Source organism: Triturus cristatus, chromosome 8 (genome assembly GCF_964204655.1).
Source record: "Triturus cristatus chromosome 8, aTriCri1.1, whole genome shotgun sequence".
Classification (NCBI taxonomy): Eukaryota; Metazoa; Chordata; class Amphibia; order Caudata; family Salamandridae; genus Triturus; species Triturus cristatus.
The window spans coordinates 1100972440-1100991806 of NC_140591.1; the positions used below are offsets into that span (position 1 = coordinate 1100972440).

Below are 19367 nucleotides of genomic sequence, written 5' to 3' on the forward strand. Positions count from 1 at the left end.
TCGACCGCTGCCTCCGGACCGTACTCATCCTGAACACGCTTAATCACGGAGGGCAATACAGTCATAGACGGTGTGCCAAAGCACTTCGCATAGACTGCTGCAAACACTTTACCCCAGTTCTCACAATCTGTTACCTCTGGGACTAAGTCTTTCTGCAAACTAATGGTAAGGATCCTGTGTTTTTCCACAGGAATAGAATTTAGAAAAAGCGCTTCCAGCTGGTCCACTTTCTCAGCAAGCCAATAAGGCATATCGTCCTTATTCTGGGGGCGCTTGCCCATTACCGAATTAACCATGACGGGACTAATAGTAATCCCGGCCGGTCCAGCTGGTTGCGTCGCAACCCCAGGTGCCCCCACCTGGACATTGCGAGAGACGTATTGCACCAAAGCCCTATGTCCCGCAATCATGGCGGTATGGAGTTGACATAAGTCATCCACCGGGGCTTGCAAATATCGTGGATGAGGTGTGAACCCGGCCAAGACTGGCCAAGTGGCCCCAGGAATGGACAAGGGACCTAACCAAACCGGAGTTACGGTGTGGGGGAGGGCGCCATTGAACCAAAAACGGATTTAGTTGCGGGCACTGCATCGCCAAATGCGATGCAGCGCACACAACGAAATTCGTTTTATGTATTTAAATGTTTACTTACCTCTAATCAGCCATAATCCGTAGTTTACTACCCCCCACCCTGCCCCTCCCCCGCCCCACGTCAGCGCCCAGCAGCACTCCCACCACGGACCGCTACTGGGCACCGGGTAGTCTTTCTGCCACCAAGGGAAGACAAAAGGTGGAGGTTTACCCAGCTGCTCTAGATGTCAAAACTACAGCCAAATAAATCCCATTTTGTCTTGCCTACCATGGGTATGGCAGCAGTATTCAGTCTCTAGGCTCAGGGGAGCAGAAAGACAAATAATTGGAGTGAGTTACAGAGTGGATGCGAAACCGTCCACTGTTAATTAAGTGTGCCAAGCACCGACCAGGACGGTGCACTCGATTACAAAAAAATAAGAGGGAACACTGTCCTCAGCACGGCTGCGAACTCTGACAGCTCACACCCACGTGGAGAAAAGGGCCTTAGTGAAACACATGGCAGCAGGTAAAGGTTGTAGCTCCATCTTGCTCCAGAGGTGGACCAGATTCTCTTGGAAGAGGGAGATGGGACCCTCCAATCTCTCTACCTTAAGGGGCGCTCTCAACAGCCATACTGACTGTGCAGCACCTCAATGCAGTGCACAGTCCGTGAGCCTCCAAGAGATGTTTTGCCTCTGCGTCTGCACCTAAAATTTGGTGCAGGCACAAAGGAAATATATTCACTCGTTTGCATAGAGCCATGCCCCTATACAAATGAGGGAAGGCCACCTCATGATCACACCAGCGCAAGATGAAAGTTTGAACAAGCATTAAATAAAGCTATTTCTCTTTGCCCTTGCATCAAGATTTTCTTTTTATTTACAATATTTTACATGGATTTCACTATTTAACTTGGCTTTCCACACAATGTAGGAAAGACAGGGTAAGATTGGCTCAGTGAATGTTTAGTTGGCTAGTCCATAATAGTAAAGTTCGATGTTTGCACACAGAATTTGAAATAGGAGTTTAATTTTCTGATACCATTTAACATTTCACGACTAGCATTCATGTTGCAACAGGGAAAATCAAAGCACTCTTCCAAGAACGTTCATTATTCCAACAGGTGAAGCCTGATCATTGTCTCCTTCATTCTTTTCCCCTGTCTTTTCCCTCCTCTCTTCTTTACTGTGTGTACACTTCTCTGGCTAGACAGTGACCTCTGGCTCTGCTGAGTAAAAGAAGTGGGAGGAGTAGGACACAGGCATAGTGGTAAAGAGAACAGTATAGCAAAATATTTGAAGTAGAGGTTAAAGAGCTAGAGGTAGAGTTAAGGGAAGTAGTGAGAGGCATAAGATAAGGAGAGAAAGGTGAGGAACCCAGAAAGAAAGACACAGAGAGAGGAAGGAAGAGGTAGATAGAGAAAAAGAGATACAGAGGTAGATAAGGTTTTAAAGTGAAGCAGAGAGTGGACGGAGAGCTATAAATAGGAGGAATAAAAACAGGAAAAGGGGTGCAATAGTGAGAGAGAAAAAGAAATACCTCTAGGCTATTTATGTTATATTTTGTATTTCATATAATGATGTACATAAAAGATACTTGTGTGCAGAGGTTCCCTTTGAAACCAGATTGAAAAATAGAACATGATAAGAGGTGGAAGCTAGAAATATGTTAGTGGGATTTTATTAGACAGTCCACAGTCCAATTCGTTTTTACATTAAACCTGCTTTAAAAAAACCGTAATTGAACATATTTATAGTTTGAGGTACTGGATGAGACAGAAATTTGCCCACAATTGTGATACATGCTACAACTGGGATTGAAACTCATGTCTGCTGGTTCCAAGGTCAAAATTTAAATATTTGAGTATGATAAAAACTAAAGCTGTTTCCCGATTTGGTAATGCAGGCGTGGGAACCTGTGGGCAATTATTGGGCTACCTGTTCCACCATTCAGTCTCAACCCTCGGGAAAAAAGTGCCTTTCAATATTGTCAAAATGGCTTTTTAATCTAATGAGTAAAACATATACGCCTTTGCCAAATGTAGGTCAAGACTGTCTTGCCAAAGACCAACAGCTGCAAAATATGAACAGATACATTGAGGACTCTAAAAACATTCCTGGTCTACTTTTTCACATGCCTTTCCATCCCAAACCCAGAACAGGAATGAATTAGTATTTATCTTTTATTCGTATTTCCAACATAGAAAAGATACTTTAAGAATGTATGTCTGATGTATGTCTGTGACCCTCCCTGTAGTTAATGTTAAAAAAGGGAGAAGAACAATTTTAAAATCTGAAAACTTTCTCTGCAGCAGGTCTTTTCAGAGCAATCAGGTCTCAACGACCCCCCCTGCATAGGAGGGATGTGGAAGAGGAGGTGTCATCTCAATGAACACTTTAGTAGTTCAGAAAGACAAGTTTTTCTGCCTTGAGTTCTGCTGACCTCAGGGGAAACACAACAGGCAGTCTGCCACACCCAAGTGGGAGTCCACATTCTCAGCTACCACGCATACGCTCACCGCCCATGAAGATGCACACCTGGTAGCATTAGTCCCTCGTCTAATTTGGGTAAAAGTCAAGTCTGCAGTAGTTTTATAATGCCATACAAAAGGATGTAGAGTGATGAATACGTAGACAAGAATTATAGTACTTCTTGATTTTCATTGGCAGTAAAATGCCAGTGGATCTTGACTGTAGCTGTACAGCATTTCCTACATACTTTATTTTCTAGGTAACACTGATAAATTGCTAAATTTCTCTCACTTCTTTTATGGGCGGCTCCATTTGAAGATCTTCAAAACACGACATATATTCAACACTCCCCTCTGGGGACAGCCGTACCAGCCTGGAACGCAGGGTCCTCCAAGGAAGATCCAAATGGAGAACTGATTCCACCGACGAGACCCATTCACTGATGGAAATTCTTCCTGACAAAGGGAGATGATCCATGGTTATACATTGGTGGAATTTATAAGTCACACAACAAGCTGAGTTGCACACCAAAAGCACACTACTTTGCATGGAAACGGGCAGTCAAAGAAAACATTTTTCCCCACAACAAAACGAGATCTTAATGACCCGTAAGATGTTATATATGTGAGTTATGGTAGTGCAATTCACCATAACCTTTTTTTTGATCGTTAAGCTCCAGAAAGTGCAAATCAGGGTGGCTAATCTTCTACCCAAATGTAGAAAATTCTACTGTTTTTAAAAATCCAATTGCTGTGGCACAAGACAGGGCTGTCCCCTTTCGCACCCTCCTTTTTGCTCTCTATATAGAGCCATTTATTCGGGCACTGCTGGTCAACAATACGATACGCCCGCTGAACATTGGGCAGCGCTCGCTGAAACTCACTGCGTACCGTACACAGATGATATCGCTATTTTTTCAGAGGAGCCAAAAGTGGCAATAGAGAGTATTAACAAGGAAGCTAAGAGGCTCTGCCTTTTCTCAGGCTACAAATTAAATAGCAATAAAACGCAAGTCCTTCTTAAATTCCAGCCGGAACTCCTGGTAGAAGGGGCATGCCCGACTGCTATGTATCTAGGGGTACGTAGTTCGCCTAAAGTTGAACTTATTCATTCATTAAACTAAGATTCCCTGTTAGTTGTTATCACTAAGCAACTGAAATTGTGGCACAAGCTTCCAATCAGTATCCTGGGGAGATGCAACATCATTAAGATGAAGATACTTCCTACATGTTTTTATTTATTTAGGTTGATCCCGCTACGAAGTCCCAATTTTTAGTAAATTGGATGGGGTTTTAAGTAGTTTTATTTGGGGCTATAAAAAATCAAGACGCGCTATCGGCCAAATGAAGCTTGCCTACAATCAGGGTGGTTTAGAACTCCCTGATTTTAAACTTTATTTTTGGGCTGCATTTGTTGGCCGTCTGAGCAGTCTCTTGAATCCAGAGCAAACGGATTTCTGGCATTGGTTTGTCCTTGGCTCAGAGAGCCAGATGTTTTTATACCGAATCAACGACTCTAATTATTTTAAACGTGTACGGTTCAAGACTATTAGAGACTGCGTCTATATTGGGCAGGACATTAAAGCTAGATCTTCGCTATCTCTTATACATAACAAGCTTCCTTTATTGGGTAATCCAATGCTGCCCGGAATATTTCAGGATCCTACGGCCCGTCAATGGGCAAAGTATGGTGTGTATCATCTTGGGCAATTGTATGATTGCAATGGTTTCAAATCATTTGAGAACCTTTAGCTAATGTTTGATATTCCTCAACGGTTGTTTTTTAAATATATTCAGGTTAGAGATTATTTTGTTAGACACTTAGCTATCCGGAGTGTTTCAGGCTCAGAAGTGTGGGGGTGCTTGTATGCCCAGAACCGGCTGACTGCTATCAGTAAGATGTATCGATCTCTCTGTCAAATCAATCAAATCAAATAAACTTTATTCGGTTTCATACGATAAAACCATGAAAGTTAAAACACACAAAGACATAAAACCCAGTTACAATAATAAAAAAAATATATATAAAAAAAAAGTGATAAGATAGCAATCCATATGTGGGACCCCCACTATTTGATGTATAGAGCCCAGTATATAAGAAACACAGGTTAAGATAAAAGACCGCATTCAATATATATAAAAGACATTACATGCAATTATAAAATGCAACGTGCCGTGTGGGACAATACTTCCTTTATGTGTTTGACCTTGAAATGTGAGCTAAAACTTCACAATTTATCAAGAACCTAGTTAACCGGGCACTAACTAAGCATCCAAGCAGGCCCTGGTTTTTACAATAGATTTCAAATATCCCACAGTAAAAAATAAACAATCCTCTTTCAACAACTACAAATAAAAAAGAGCAGGGCGAGCCTGGATGAAATTCAACTTCTTTAAAATGGGAACCAAGAAATGACTTTGGGGGGTTTCATAAAACCTACATATGAACATAAAGTGCAACAAATCCTGTGGAGACTGACCGTTGCAGCCACAGGGTGCAAGCACTTGTCCTCTACTGCATCCCTTGGGCCTTGCTAACAGAAGGTGAAAAAGATTAATCAGAAACATTGTTAATAAAAACCTCTCATGTATAGATAAGGACCCTAAAAGATAGGGCTCCGTTAGCAGGGTTGTTTTAAACATTAAAAACTTCCGGACACTTGGTTTCTGCACCTCCTGTTCATCCCTTTCCATTTTCCTAAGGGTTAAAAAAGCTAAACTAATTGATTCCACATCTTTCTTAACAATAGTTTCAGGTTTAAAAAATAAATCAGCTCACCCTAACCCTTCCAGACTTCTTCTAATGTAACTTAACCAGGGAATTCGCATTGCCTTGTCAAGAGACATGCACTCCCGCAAAATCAAATGGTTTATAGTTAACTCCTCATTCATCCAACACTTCATCTAGAACACAAGAGGGCGTAGAGCCAGTGTATCACTTAAAAAGGGGGTTCCCAGCTCCTCATGGGCCGCTAGATTGGATAAACCGCACGGGACACACAACATCCGCTTCAGGAATTTATTCTCGATCACCTGAAGAGGGTTCACAGCAATATGGCCCCAAATTTTGCTTCCATAGTTTGCTACAGCCACGCTTTTGGCCTGATAGACTTTTAACATGGCTCCAATAGGTTTCCTCCCTACTTTGGAAGCAAAGTTAAAAAATTGCCGCGTTTACCCGGGACAAGTTCCCCTTTTTCTTTACAATAAGTGGTCCCCAATTTAGCTGGTCATCCAAAAGTACCCCAAGATAAGAAAATACATTTGTACGAGGGATCTTTTCTGGGCCAATACTAAATTGATAACTTTTTGTAGGTCGCTGCCCCACTTGCATTATATAAGATGTTGCATTACTTACTGCCAAATTACGAGCCGTCATAAATTTGGAGAATGCATTTAATAAAGATTGCAGTCCTAATGCGGTCCTAGATAAAAGAACGGCATCATCAGCATAAAGGAAAACAGGGATGCCGTGCCTCCCTACACATGAAAAATCTACGCCCGTGGCTCTAAAAACACTGTCCAGATCATTGATATAAAAATTAAATAAAAAAAGGGGCCAGAATACAGCCTTGCCGGACTCCCCAGGTAATCTCCAAATCCCTGGTCACCCTTAGATCCTTGTAAAACCAAACATTAGCCGTGGTGGACCAATGTAGGTCCTCTAAAAAGTTAACAACACTGTTGTCCACCCCCATTGCCCTCATGGACTGCCACAATTTGACCCTGTTGACACAATCAAACGCAGAAGACAAGTCCGTGAAGGCAAGGTAAGCTGTACAAGGGCGGGCAACTGTGTATTTACTCAATAACATAGAAAGGTTAAGGCACTGAGCAACCGTTGACCTCCCCGGTCGGAATCCGAACTGGATATCCGACAGAACCTTATGCTCCTCTGCCCAAGTAGATAATCTCTCCAAGAGAATACGACCTATAACTTTAACCACAGAGTCACCAAGGGCATTAGAGAACTTAACGACATATTTAGAGTTCATTAGTTATGTAAACTTATCCAATTTTTGAAGGAAGTTCTGAATAAAGAGACAAATTCTCCATCAGAAATTACTCCACCATAATAAAATTGCACTGGGTAATTCTCCAGATTTATCACTTTCCCGAGAATCAGAAACATTTCTACTAACAGCCAGCTCTGAATTAGTTCCTTCACCTTACCTAAACCCAGATTTATAAAAATGGGTACTACTAATGTTTGACAAACATCAGCCTGCATTCTAAGTAGACATTTGAAGACACAATAATGTTGCTGTGACAGTAGTTGAACATTCAATAACTCAAGGACAAATGGATGCGGACCATGCTTGTATCATGTTATATATCATGTTAGTCTAACTCTTTAAGTCACCATAAAGGTGCCTCAAAGTAATGAGAGAGACATGAGTTGCTGAAAGGAGGGGCCAAGAAATTAAAGGGCACGATGGAGGGAATGAAAAATGATTACTGTAGGTGATGTAGACTTTCCTAAAAACTAGTATCTCATGATATCTGGTCTCATACGGAACCTAACATGGGCTTTGAGAAAGTTTCCCTCTGTTGAAACATTAGCACTATGCATCGTGGGCTGTGTTAAGATGAGAGGAAGGCACTGGCCAAGATCACCATTGCAAGCTGGAAGACTTTGCTCAGATATGGCACAGGAGAAACAGTTGCATGACTACAGAAACGTGTTGTGTCACTGTGCTGCTGCTGTGCCTTTGGGATTTGGTAGTGCCAACCACAAACGCTGCACCTGAGCGAAGGATGCACTCATGATAGCAGCCTTCATTTCATAGGCGATCTCATTGTTTTTGCAGTGAGGAGTAGATCTTTCCCTGCATAGAATGAAGTAGATTGGGCTTACAAATGTAATAACTAGTTATGGTCTTGATTGACAGTAGCAGCCTTCATTCAAGCTATTAGTCTGACCCTCCCAATTCATTTAGCTCTTTGGAGGCTTGATCTTTGTACATCTCATGTTTTGCTACTGTTTAGGATCATCATAGCTACTTCTTTTTCTTTTAAGGCTGTCTGCAGGAAGCTTTTTCTGTTGCTTTAATTCCTGATATTTCGTTCCGAGCCGACTTTTAGACATTTCATCATGTAATGCAATGAGTCTTATGTAGTCTCTCCATTAAATTTGAAAATAAATGTATACAAAAGCACTCTAGAAAGTACAATAAAACAAATCTTACTATGCATTCAGACTTCAGGCATGAATATAAAGTGAACAGGAAATTCTATGCTCAATGCCTGTTTTGCTAGCATTCAAGACTGTGTGAGGAAAGAACTTCTAGAATGAGACAGGCTTGTTCTTACAGAACTGCTGCACCTAGTTGCATTGCTTTAAAATCTGCCCTAACAATCTCCCTGAAATTCACATATTTAAACACCTACCTTTCCATCATCCCCCCAAAAGCACTTAGGCCTACTAAATTCCAACACATTTTAGAAACCATGTAAATTTTCTTCCAACTGACTACAAAACCTAACATACCATTCACCATGTTCACCTTGTTCTTGCTCCTCTCTCCTGGACCTGCTGACCTATCCCACATCCTGTAACGAACAGTTTACTTTTCAGAGCAATGCCGCTCTGATCTTCATTCTTCTTGGCCTCAAAATCTTGCTCATGTTATCCACCAGCTCTACTGGTCCGCCAAACCCAATTAACTCATGCCTGAAAGTCCCAAGAGGAGATGTTCCTGATCAGTGATTAGGTTAAACCACCAGTACCTTCCCTTTCTAATAAAATTCCTCTTAAAAGCTTCCATAAACAATACCAAATTTATACTTCAACCAATAAAAAAAGTCCTAACCTCAAAAGGTAATCAAATCCAACTCTCTCACCCAACCAGCAGCAAATGTTACAATTCCATACAGGCGGGCCTAAAACAACAAAATACTCTAGCAGAACAGAAGAAAATGATTGGGGAAAATTTTCCCAAAAGCCCAGGCCAGGTGAAAAACCATGAGTCCCACCCCATCCTACCTGAAATTCTAGGGAGAGCAAACAGTCAGTAACAAAATTGGATGATCATAAAAGAGACAATCTAAAGTGGTTGTCCCATTAGGCCTCAAGCAAAACCCCGCCCCTGAACATTCCCCACCAATTTTGGTGCCAGTTACTACGGACTGTAATATCCATGAAGAAAAATAAAACCTGGAGGAGGAACTTGAGTGCCTCGCTCCCTATAGATGCTCAGTCACACTTCATGCTAATTTTTTAACTTCCTTTGTTATTCACGCTGCTGCTCTTGGTGCTGTGTAGCATAAAAATCAACTTCTATAGAGAATCATTTACATGTTAAGGAGGAGAAATGGGAAGTACTTATGAACACTGTAAAGATGTTTAGATGTTCAGCGTCCCAGGTACAATGCAAATTTGCTGCTGGAAGTCCTCCATCCCCCAAGAAAAAGTCCATCCATCATTCAGGCCTTTCCTTGTTTTTTAGCACCACAAAGTGAAGGCAACTTAAGGTTGCTGCCTTACCTTGCATTAAATACTTTCCAGACTTGGAAGTATAAGCAATTAGACATCCCTCAAGCACCGCCCATAATTTAGGAAATTTGAAGCTCATTTAATACACTCCGAGATGGCTGACAAGGAATGGTTTCGGTAACAAAAAACATTATCTTGATCGTTCCATATTGCTACTGTGTAAATATTTTTCTAACAAATGTACAAATGAATACATTGTAAATAAATTCATGATATCAAATGAGAAAACAATAGCAATTTGTGTCAGAATAAAGCCATCACTGTGTTCTTAGCAACAGTGTTACCTGTCTCTTTCTCATCATACTTCCGAAAAGCTGTGAGGAGATCAGATCTGTGTGCGTACAGTTTCTCTTTCAAAGACCTCAGAGCAGCTCCTTCTGCTACACTCAATCTAAGAAGGAAACAAAAACAGTAATGGGTCAATGTTGCCATTTTTAGCTGTTATAATCAGTTATTCCTATTGAACTCTCATGCATTGGTTGCTCTAAGTTTCCCCTCCCTGTACATATAACATTGTCCTTTCATTTTTAAAAAGTGAACTAGTTGCATAGGAGTTGGAAGTAGGGGTGCAGGGCAGCTGCAGCACCCTCAAAATAACCATGCTGGAATTCAGAAGGTGAATGATCAATGAAGATGCCTTTGAATTGTGTTTATATCTTGTCACATTTACTGTGGATTCAAAGACACAGATCAAATGTCGGGCTATGTCATCTGACAAAATGCTGCTTATTCGGTTAAGATGGTGATTGCTGTTTACTTTTCTTTCTCTGACTGCAAAGTTAGAGGATTTTGTAAAGTCATCTATCTGATAAACTTGCTGTGGTACAGGGAGTGTTAAAGGAAAGGCTGTAGGATGTAAGTTTTTCCTAACACACAACAACATTTAAATACCTGTAAAATAAATGTACAAATATTTCAAAATATAGCAGCAGTTCTTTCTTTACTGTCAGATTTCATCTATAAGTCTATCAACAAAATACAAAGTTACTTAAAAACAATATAAAACCTTGAAATTTAAAATAGGCACATTTATTTAAGAACTGTATATACAAAGGTTACAATAAACAGATATTGTCATGTCCTTGTTTAGGATTTTGAGCATTTTAAGCCATGCTGCACATAAAAAGTTAGATTCGCCAGAGGCTACACGCATTGTAAAATCAGTTTTACATATTCAGAGTGCATTAACACGACTAGACATCCCCAATGAAAGACACAAGGGCACAGTTCATCTAGCCCTAGGTTTTGATTAATCAGCACAAGACAAAAGTACATGCTTTTCTGATACTTCTAAATAACCACAAACTGCACAATTTAAATTAACGGAGAGGGGACGCACATAAAGATGTAAAAGTAGCCATTGAAATCACACCATATATGAATTTTAGATATAGTGATCTAGCAAAAGAAGGGGTGGTGTAATCTAAAAATTCCTCTTGCTTGAACACACATTTATGAAGCAAGAAAGCCTATGACCAGCTGCCAAAAGGGCCTGATGTTTCATTGCGATCCATAATGTGACTCCAATGCCGCTTCTTTGCAATAAAAAATAATGCTGGCTTAATGAAGACTGGATTATGCCAGCAAGCCTACATGGATTAGAGACCTCTTGACGTAAATCAGCGACGAAATTCTAAAGGCCCCGGGACGGCAGATGGTGTCACTGAGTTAGGTTCTGTATGGGAACATCTCTTTTGTTGACCAGATCTGGAGCCAAACTAAGGCTGGTCTTGAGTTGCAATCTCAGCGATTGGCTTCAGAGCAAGATCTATTCTTAACAGAAGTAGTTGAGACTTAAGATCAATAGGGAGCTTGTGAAGTGGTTCTCATTTACTCCTCACTTTGTGATGTCACAGTGACCTCATAGAAATGCACCATAGAGAGCTGCATTTATGACTTGGGCTTTATAGATTTCAATGACAGGAGAAATAAAACAAAAGGGTACCCTTTTAGTGAACCTAAGTATAGCTTGATCAAAAGGGCACTCCTTAAAATGTGGGACCTCCACAAAAAGGAGTCGGCCAACCTGATTGCACAATAGTCAGATTCTTTGACTCCCTCAAGCACATTCTCAGCCAGTCTTATATTCCCCCTGAAAGTGTTGGACAGATTGATGGCCATAAATTTGGCCTTCTAAAGATGAATTTCTAAACCATATGTATCGCAAGATAAAGAAAACCTTTGTAAGAAGATTTGTAAGCCCCTGTGAGTTTTAGAAATAAGAAGAGTATTATCAGGGAATATTAAAGCCGGAACCTTCTGACCACCAAAGATTGGAAAATCATTTTCCAAATCTACCAGGAATTCCACAGACTTACTTATGAAAAGCAGAAACAATGTTGAGCCAGGACACAGACCTGGCAAATTCCCTTCTCAATCATAATTTTTTTCAGTGAGTTCGCTATGTGGGCTTATATGACCTGAGCATAATTTCCCTCATGAAGGTGTATAATTAATATTAGAAGATCTGGTCGGACTCCCATAGAGGCTAGGACCTCCCATAGTCTTGCTCAAGGGACCAAGACAAAGGGGGACGGGAGATCAACAAATGCGACACAGAGGTTCCCCCAATCGATGCCCGCTGCCATCTATTTGGTCATGAGAAAGCGAAAGACCTGATCTACAGTTCAGGTTTGCCTCCTAAATCCTGCTTTGTGATGGCTCAGTATAGTATTATTCATGATCCAATCAGTCAGCTAGTCAAGTAGTTGCTTATAAAATGATTTGTCCAAGAGACTGGTAGGATGGTAGCTTGCCATAACATTATGGCAACCTTTTTAAAAGACAGGAATAATCTCTGTTCCATTTCTTAAAGGGGGAATTGACACACCGGCTGCAATAGCATTAGAAATGGTGTTAATGTCTGGGACCCAGACATTGTGCTCTGAGCAAAATAAATCAGTCGAACCATATCGAAGCCCGGAGCCTTCCCTTGTCTCTGGAAAGTAACTGCTTTCTCTGTATCACCCAAGGAAAAAGTAATAGGATGGTTAGTGGCATTCTTAAGCAAAGTAAGAGTTCATTCACCTTGATCTTGCATAAGAGTATTCAACAACGAAGGAGATTAGCTAGATTTAAAATGATCGACCCACGCACCTGGGTAAATATTCATCTCTGGTTTCATAACTATTTGATGGCCACCATGAGAGGCTATATGCCACAAGGTTCTGAAGCCATTCGCTTTGGGAGCGTGTAACAGATGATCCCAAACTCTCTGTTCCCCATATGATTTTGCAGCATTGTATAATTTGTTTAAATTGGGCTCTTACTTCAATAAGTTTGGCCCTCTCTCCAAGCTTAATGGCTTTTAAGAGTGCTGACTTAGCAGTCCTGCATGCTGGAGTATACCATTTCTGAGATCTCTGTGCTCTGGTGACCAGTTTCTAGTCTTTTTGAAAAAACACTTTAAGTTTCGAAAACAGAATGTTGTGACTTTCAATGATCAACCCTGATTGCATGTTGTTTCCTATTAAGCCTTAATGGATAGATACGAAAGCATAAATCGTTGCGTTAACTACAGGGGAATTACAAATGGCATTCCATTTTATGGTTCCTCGATTGTTAATGACACAGAGTCAGTCCCACTTTTAGATGAGGTCACCAAAAATCAAACAAACCCTCAGTGACCGAGATGAGGGGATCATGATCAATCTCAGGTCTTTGGATGGCCATAAAGTCACTATTGTTCTCCAAACCCTTGTATCTGATAAAATATAGTCAATGTTGCATTGATAACCCCCCACTGAAACGTTTGGGCCCAGTTCTATCAGACTTAGATTGACCTTTGCAAGCGCGTAGATCACAAGTGAAGGCTAGGTCAACTAATTGCAGTGCAGATCTGCTAAAACGTTTCTTTGGATAGGCTAATAAATTTGCTATGCCCCAACAATGGTCCTCATCTCAGGTCAGAGATTGTAAAATGGAAGAGGGTTCAAATACTATATTGAAGTCACCTGCAATGATAACAAAGTAACTATCAATATGCATACATAACAGATTATCAAGTTGTCGCAGAGTGGTTGACTCCTGTGAAAACTTAGTGCTTCTGTATTGAATATTACTATAAGAAGGGGCTTCTCACACTCACATGTTATTACTAGACTCTTTAAGTGAGGAGAACCTGCAAACAACTTTTTAACAGTGCATAACAATGTAATTTTCAACCAAACCAATAAGCCCTCAGCGACTCTCCCAGAATGTGTCTGGACAGCAAGGGTTGAAAAACGTCTGTAACTGTGTCTGTGTAGAGACTCCATGGCCAATGACTCCAGAAAAATACACAAATCAAACCCATATATAAACAAATCATTCAACTTGGATCTTAGCACCGCTATATGCCAGCTGATGATAGATGAAGCTTTCAAAGGGTTGTGCATAGAAGGGGTGGAGGATAGTGTAAAGGTATGACCATATGTTTGTTGGTATATTGAGTTGCAATCAATGTTACACTCAACAGCACCTCTCACTCCTGGATAACTAGACTCCCCTACACTTATGTTGTGCACTACAATCAGTTGACATGCATTAACAGAAGCAGACCCCTGCTAGCTTCTGTTATATTATGGGCAAGTTGCAGAACATTAGCTAGAACAATCACATATGGGTAGCCTGCCGGAGGTGAATGGATGACAGACGGGGTCACGGGTAACGGTGTCGACCATGGCATCAATGTTTACCCATGAATGGCACATGGCCCTCTCAGCCCCATTAATTAACCAGCAGTGGTTGTCTCCTTGGCTAGCTAGTGGACGATAAGCTAGTAGAAGGGGGGACGCACATGTCCATTGGGGAGAACCCTACATTATTATCTAAAAGTGTTTGATATGCCACAGACATCTGAGATGCACCCTGGCCAGTACTGGAGGGACTCCCAATAACTTCAGGACCATCTCTATGCTTAGTCCCATGCCTTACAAGATGATCTTTTATTGCCTTTAATCGCTCATAAATAGGGCGAAAGCCACTGTATGATATTACCATAACTTTGGCCTATAATGACTCAACAAAAGCATTTAATTTGTTCAAGTGTGGCATACAGCATATTTTGTCCATCATTGTCAGATTGCATCGAGGTAGCTGTGTTGGACCTCTATGGCCCAAATATTAGGCAGTCACTTCTTTCACTTCACCCATGGGTCCACAGCAGGCGAGAAGGAAGAAGTAAGTGAGAAATGAAGATTCTATAGCAAAGTAGCAGCTAACCCCCTGTGGGCGAACAAGCAGTTGTATCGAGAGTAGGCGGCCATGATGCTTCGAGAGGTAAATCAGATTCATCAGCCGGAAGCAAAAGCGTTGTTCCGCTAGCTCAATTTCTTTTGAAATGAGATCCAGGTCCCTCACAAAAAAACCATCAATTGTTGTATTCTTAGGCGTGTTGGAATCATTCGCTCTGATTTTACACATACTCATAATTGGTAATTTGGTGAAGGGCAGGACTAAGTCAATCTTCCCTATCTGAGCAACAAATAACCAAGTCAAAAGTCAGCTGAGCCCAGTTTAACACACACAGAAATTAGTCCGGTGTCTAAAATGCACACCATAAAGAGGGTAAAGACAATATCCTGGAGATTATCAAACCAGTTGTGGTCAGAAAACAAAGCATACCTTAACATTAAAAATGAAGGACTGTCTAAGGGTAAAATATAATTTCCTGAGGATTTTACTTAAAATTGTGCAGAAAAAAACATAGTGGCGCAGCACCAATACCTCATAAGTTGTAAAACCAAGGCAGTGGCCCAGCCCAGAGGTGATAGGTGAACACTAGACCACCCTTGGCCCAGGTGCTACGAGCGCACATCCTGAGAAATTGAAATAACGTGGGGGCTTTATAGCTCTGGGGGTATAGTTCCTCCTCCCTCTGGTCATACTCTTGCTCCAGGCAAAATGCAGGCTGGGACTTACAGTCACCCAAGAGTTCTGGCATCCTTCACAATGGGAGTGGTCTCTTTCTACAGCAGGGGTTGTAGCTCCTCCTCCCTTGGTCACAGCACCCACTCATTCACAATGCGGCTGGGACAGACAGTCCCCAAGAGTTCTGGTGTCTCCTGTATTCCAAGACCCTACTTCTCAATGACAAGAAAGCAGTCCAAGGTGGGTGCCGGGTAAGTCAGCCCCACAAGGGGGTACACAAGACCACAATGTGGAGGGGTGGGAGGCACAGTTTTTTAGAAGTTCACTCTGTCCAGTGGGGGGTAAAACGCTGGAAAACAAGTAAGGAGGGGGAGAGGAGAAATCCCCCAGGTCTCTGGCTGATCACCACACACTCTTTCTGGCACCTTCTACCAGTTCGAAGGCACATCACCTGGTTCATCAGACTGACCCACTGACACCATGTGCCATCTTTGGACCAACTGGTCCATGCCCCACTTTGCCTCTGCCTGTCCCATCACTCTCACCTCTTCTCTGGAAACAGTCCCCTGTCACCCATGCATTCCAGCAAGTCCTGCTCAGCCTCCGTGCCTCCACCCAGGCTGCCAATCCCCACACCATGGACCATTCAGACTGATTTCTTTGAAATTGTCATCAAGTCCATCTACTTTGAAACAGCACAGCAAAAAGCACAAATGAAGCAAAATTGTTTATAATTCTGAAGTGTGATGGCAACAAAGATTATAGTGAGATCAAAATATATAAAGACACTTTTCCTAGTGATATGCAATTGGTAAATATGTGCAGAAAACCGATTTTCACACTTTATCCTTTGTTTTATCAGTAAAACTGCCTTTCAGCCATTTCAATGGAAAATTAGCTGTCTGTAAATGACGGTGTGCAATAGCACAAAGTTTTAGTAATATAATTGCGATACAGTGGCGGCTGGTGGATTTTTAAAGTGCTGAGGCGAAAAATGATATCCTAGTACAGCAAGCGAAGCGAGCCAGCCCGAACTGAAAAAGGAGGGTGCGGGGGGGGGGGGGACGGTGGCTTTTACACCACATATTAACTGTGCTTTTAAAAAAATCCGTAATGCCTCTAACACCCTTGGGCCAAGGTTGCGCTATACAAACCTGCAAAAAAAGAAGCTATATTCTACCTTATAGTTTGCATTTTCCATTAATATACAGTTGCCTACACCAGATTAGTTGGAAACTCTATTGTGCACTACACAATATTCTAAATTCTTGACTTTAAGTTTCTGACTTTCAACTTTCACTCGGCAGTCATTAAATGGAAGAAAGGAAGGGCACATCTGCCCTGTACCTTATATTCACAGCTGCAGGCCTCAGCTGGAAGTCGGTGGCATTTCTAACCTGGATTAGCTCTGAACATTAACAAGCAGAATGTGAGAGGCGATTTCCTGTGCTTGGAGATTTAATCCAACCTGACTATTCGCTCAGCGCCACAACTCTTTTATTTTGGTGAATTGTTCTGCTGCTAAAATGACTTCTGTATCTAGTTGGTGGCCAAACAAAGAATAATTGCTGTGTGCGAGATAGAAATGCATTTGTAGAGCACCAAAAGAGCTTTCAACCTTATATATTCTCGAATATTAATTGTTATTTCATTTAGTAAGACATTTCAGTAACGCACAAGTTCTACCAACCAAATCTTTTTAAAATGTTCATGACCCTTTATTCCTGGGTGAAAACACACGGTATCCAGCTGTATCACAAAGACTGCACTGGAGCAATTTAAAACCAAAATGTTCAGTTTACATGGATTACACTAGTGCTATGTTGCATCAATATTTCAATAAACTGGAGTCAAAATTTGTTTTTTTCCTCTGTCCTTTGGTGTAAATGTTATTTCTACAACTGTTAGTGGAAATGTTAGTTTACAATTAGTCCAATTACCTCAAGAAAGTGAGACAAATGTAACCAACCTACCATACGCCCTTCATGACTTAAACTAAGCAGATAAAAAGTTACCTAATTGGCACCATCACCGATGTGAACTGTATAATCTAGACATTTTGAGGAAAAATTGGACCATGCAATCTATGCATCCCTGTCAGTAAAAAAATCCTGAACTATGCAAAAAGCAACGTGCACCTTATTTTCAAATAACACTGGATGTGGGAAGTATACTTTCCAATAATTAACAGTGCATAGACCTGCACACCAATTTCCACCTACATATGCCATTGTGAGCCTCCTTCAGATTACGGTGCAAAGTCTAAAAATGTAGTGCAAATGGTTGTTTACAGGTTCTTGCACTTTTGTGTTTGGGGTTTACAAACACTAGGATTTAATTTTGAATACAGTGTCATAACTCATAGTACAAGGAAATAGCTAGAAAATTAAAATATCCCCCTCTTGAACCAAATCTTTAATCGCAACGAGCAGTAAAGGTAAATAAGCAGGAACCCTTGCCTTCACCCCTTCATACTCCTTCCATCCATTCTTTCACCCTTCTGTCTATTCATCTGACAATCTCTTCATCTTTCTACCCACATATCCATTCAGCCACCATCCCTTCATCCACCCTTTCACACTTTTATACATACATCCTTCCACACATCTACCCATCACTATATCCACATATGCATCTAGCTATCCTTCCATCCTTCCTTCCACCCTTCCAGTCTTCCCAATCTGTCCATTCTTCAGCTCTCAATCGTCTTTCAACTATCCTTCCTTTCACTCTTCTGTCCTACATTTCACCCTTTCTTGCTTATTTCCTAACTTTCTTTAACCTTTCCTTTCTACTCTCGTTCTTTTTTTCCTCCTTCTACCTACTAATCATTTGTCTCATCTTACTTTTTCTTTCTAACATTGTTTCTCATCAGCATCTTTTCAATTTGTCCCTTCCTGTGTTTTCCCCTATTCCCATCTTTTCTCCTTCTATGTTTCCTTTGCTGTGCATGTCAGCCCACCTCCCACACCCCTCTGTCATAAAACTTCCTACTTGTGTTATTTACGAGCATTTTATCTGCAGACAGAAAAGTGCCATGGAAAACTATATTTTATTGGGGCACGGTTCAGCAGCCCATGAGATCCAGTGGCAGCCCCTTCTTAAGCTGCTGAAGTAGGGAGCTCATAATACCACTGCCCTAGGATATCCCTTCCTACATGGGGATTCAAGTCTCTCGGATCTGAAATAACACCCCCAGCCACGATAACCATTCTGGCGGAGTGTGCTATTTTCTAGTAATATCATATATGGAGCATTTGCACGAATAAAGTTTTTACCTACTCGTGTGGACCAATATAGTTTTAGAGCAACTCGCCCAATTAACAGCCATTTGTCTTACCTCTCTCTGGCATAAACACACAGATGTCTCAATTTACAGTGAATAATGTTAAAAAAATGGAATTTGAACTTAAAATCCTTTTATTGACGCAGTCTCTACCCACGATGGTGTAATTTTGCATATGAGTAAAAATCCATAACGAGTCTAATATGAGAGGAGATTTGAAAATTAAGTGGGTGTTTTGTGTTATGTTGTAGCTTTTCTTTTGGAAATGGCAGGCGTTTTTAGGATGACAGCAGTAACAGGAAGACAGTCGGCATAATCAGATGAACTAAAAACAGGTGTCGCCGCGTTTAATTTGCACTGCATAACAAACAGATTGAACTACCAGTTCCAGTAGTTTCAACAGATTTGTTTGTAGTCAGATTTTAATATGTGCGGTGCTTTCTCCTTTTCCCTGCGCTTGGGTTTCAGATGGCGGCATTTCCCAGTCTGCTTGTCAAGTGTTTGCTCACACAGTCGCGGCTCAGGGGGGGGGGGTGGGGAGAGGGAGGGGGGTGTCGCGCACGGGGGGGGGGGAATAAAATATATTAAGCAAAAAACTTACCTGAGTCACAGCCGGTCCACGCCACCTCTCAGACCTCTGCTCGACTGCTCCCCTGGGCGCCTTCACGAACGGCACTGGAGGGGCCTGCTAA

The 19367-nt window shown here is 41.4% G+C and overlaps 1 protein-coding gene across 1 annotated transcript in view; it reads right to left on the minus strand.

The window, feature by feature from the left end:
- Positions 1-19367, minus strand: part of PPEF1 (protein phosphatase with EF-hand domain 1) — a 340599-nt gene that overhangs the window by 44583 nt on the left and 276649 nt on the right. The window contains 2 exon segments of the mRNA XM_085622647.1: positions 3336-3499; positions 9824-9930. Of these exon segments, the coding sequence (XP_085478773.1) occupies positions 3336-3499; positions 9824-9930 (271 nt within the window).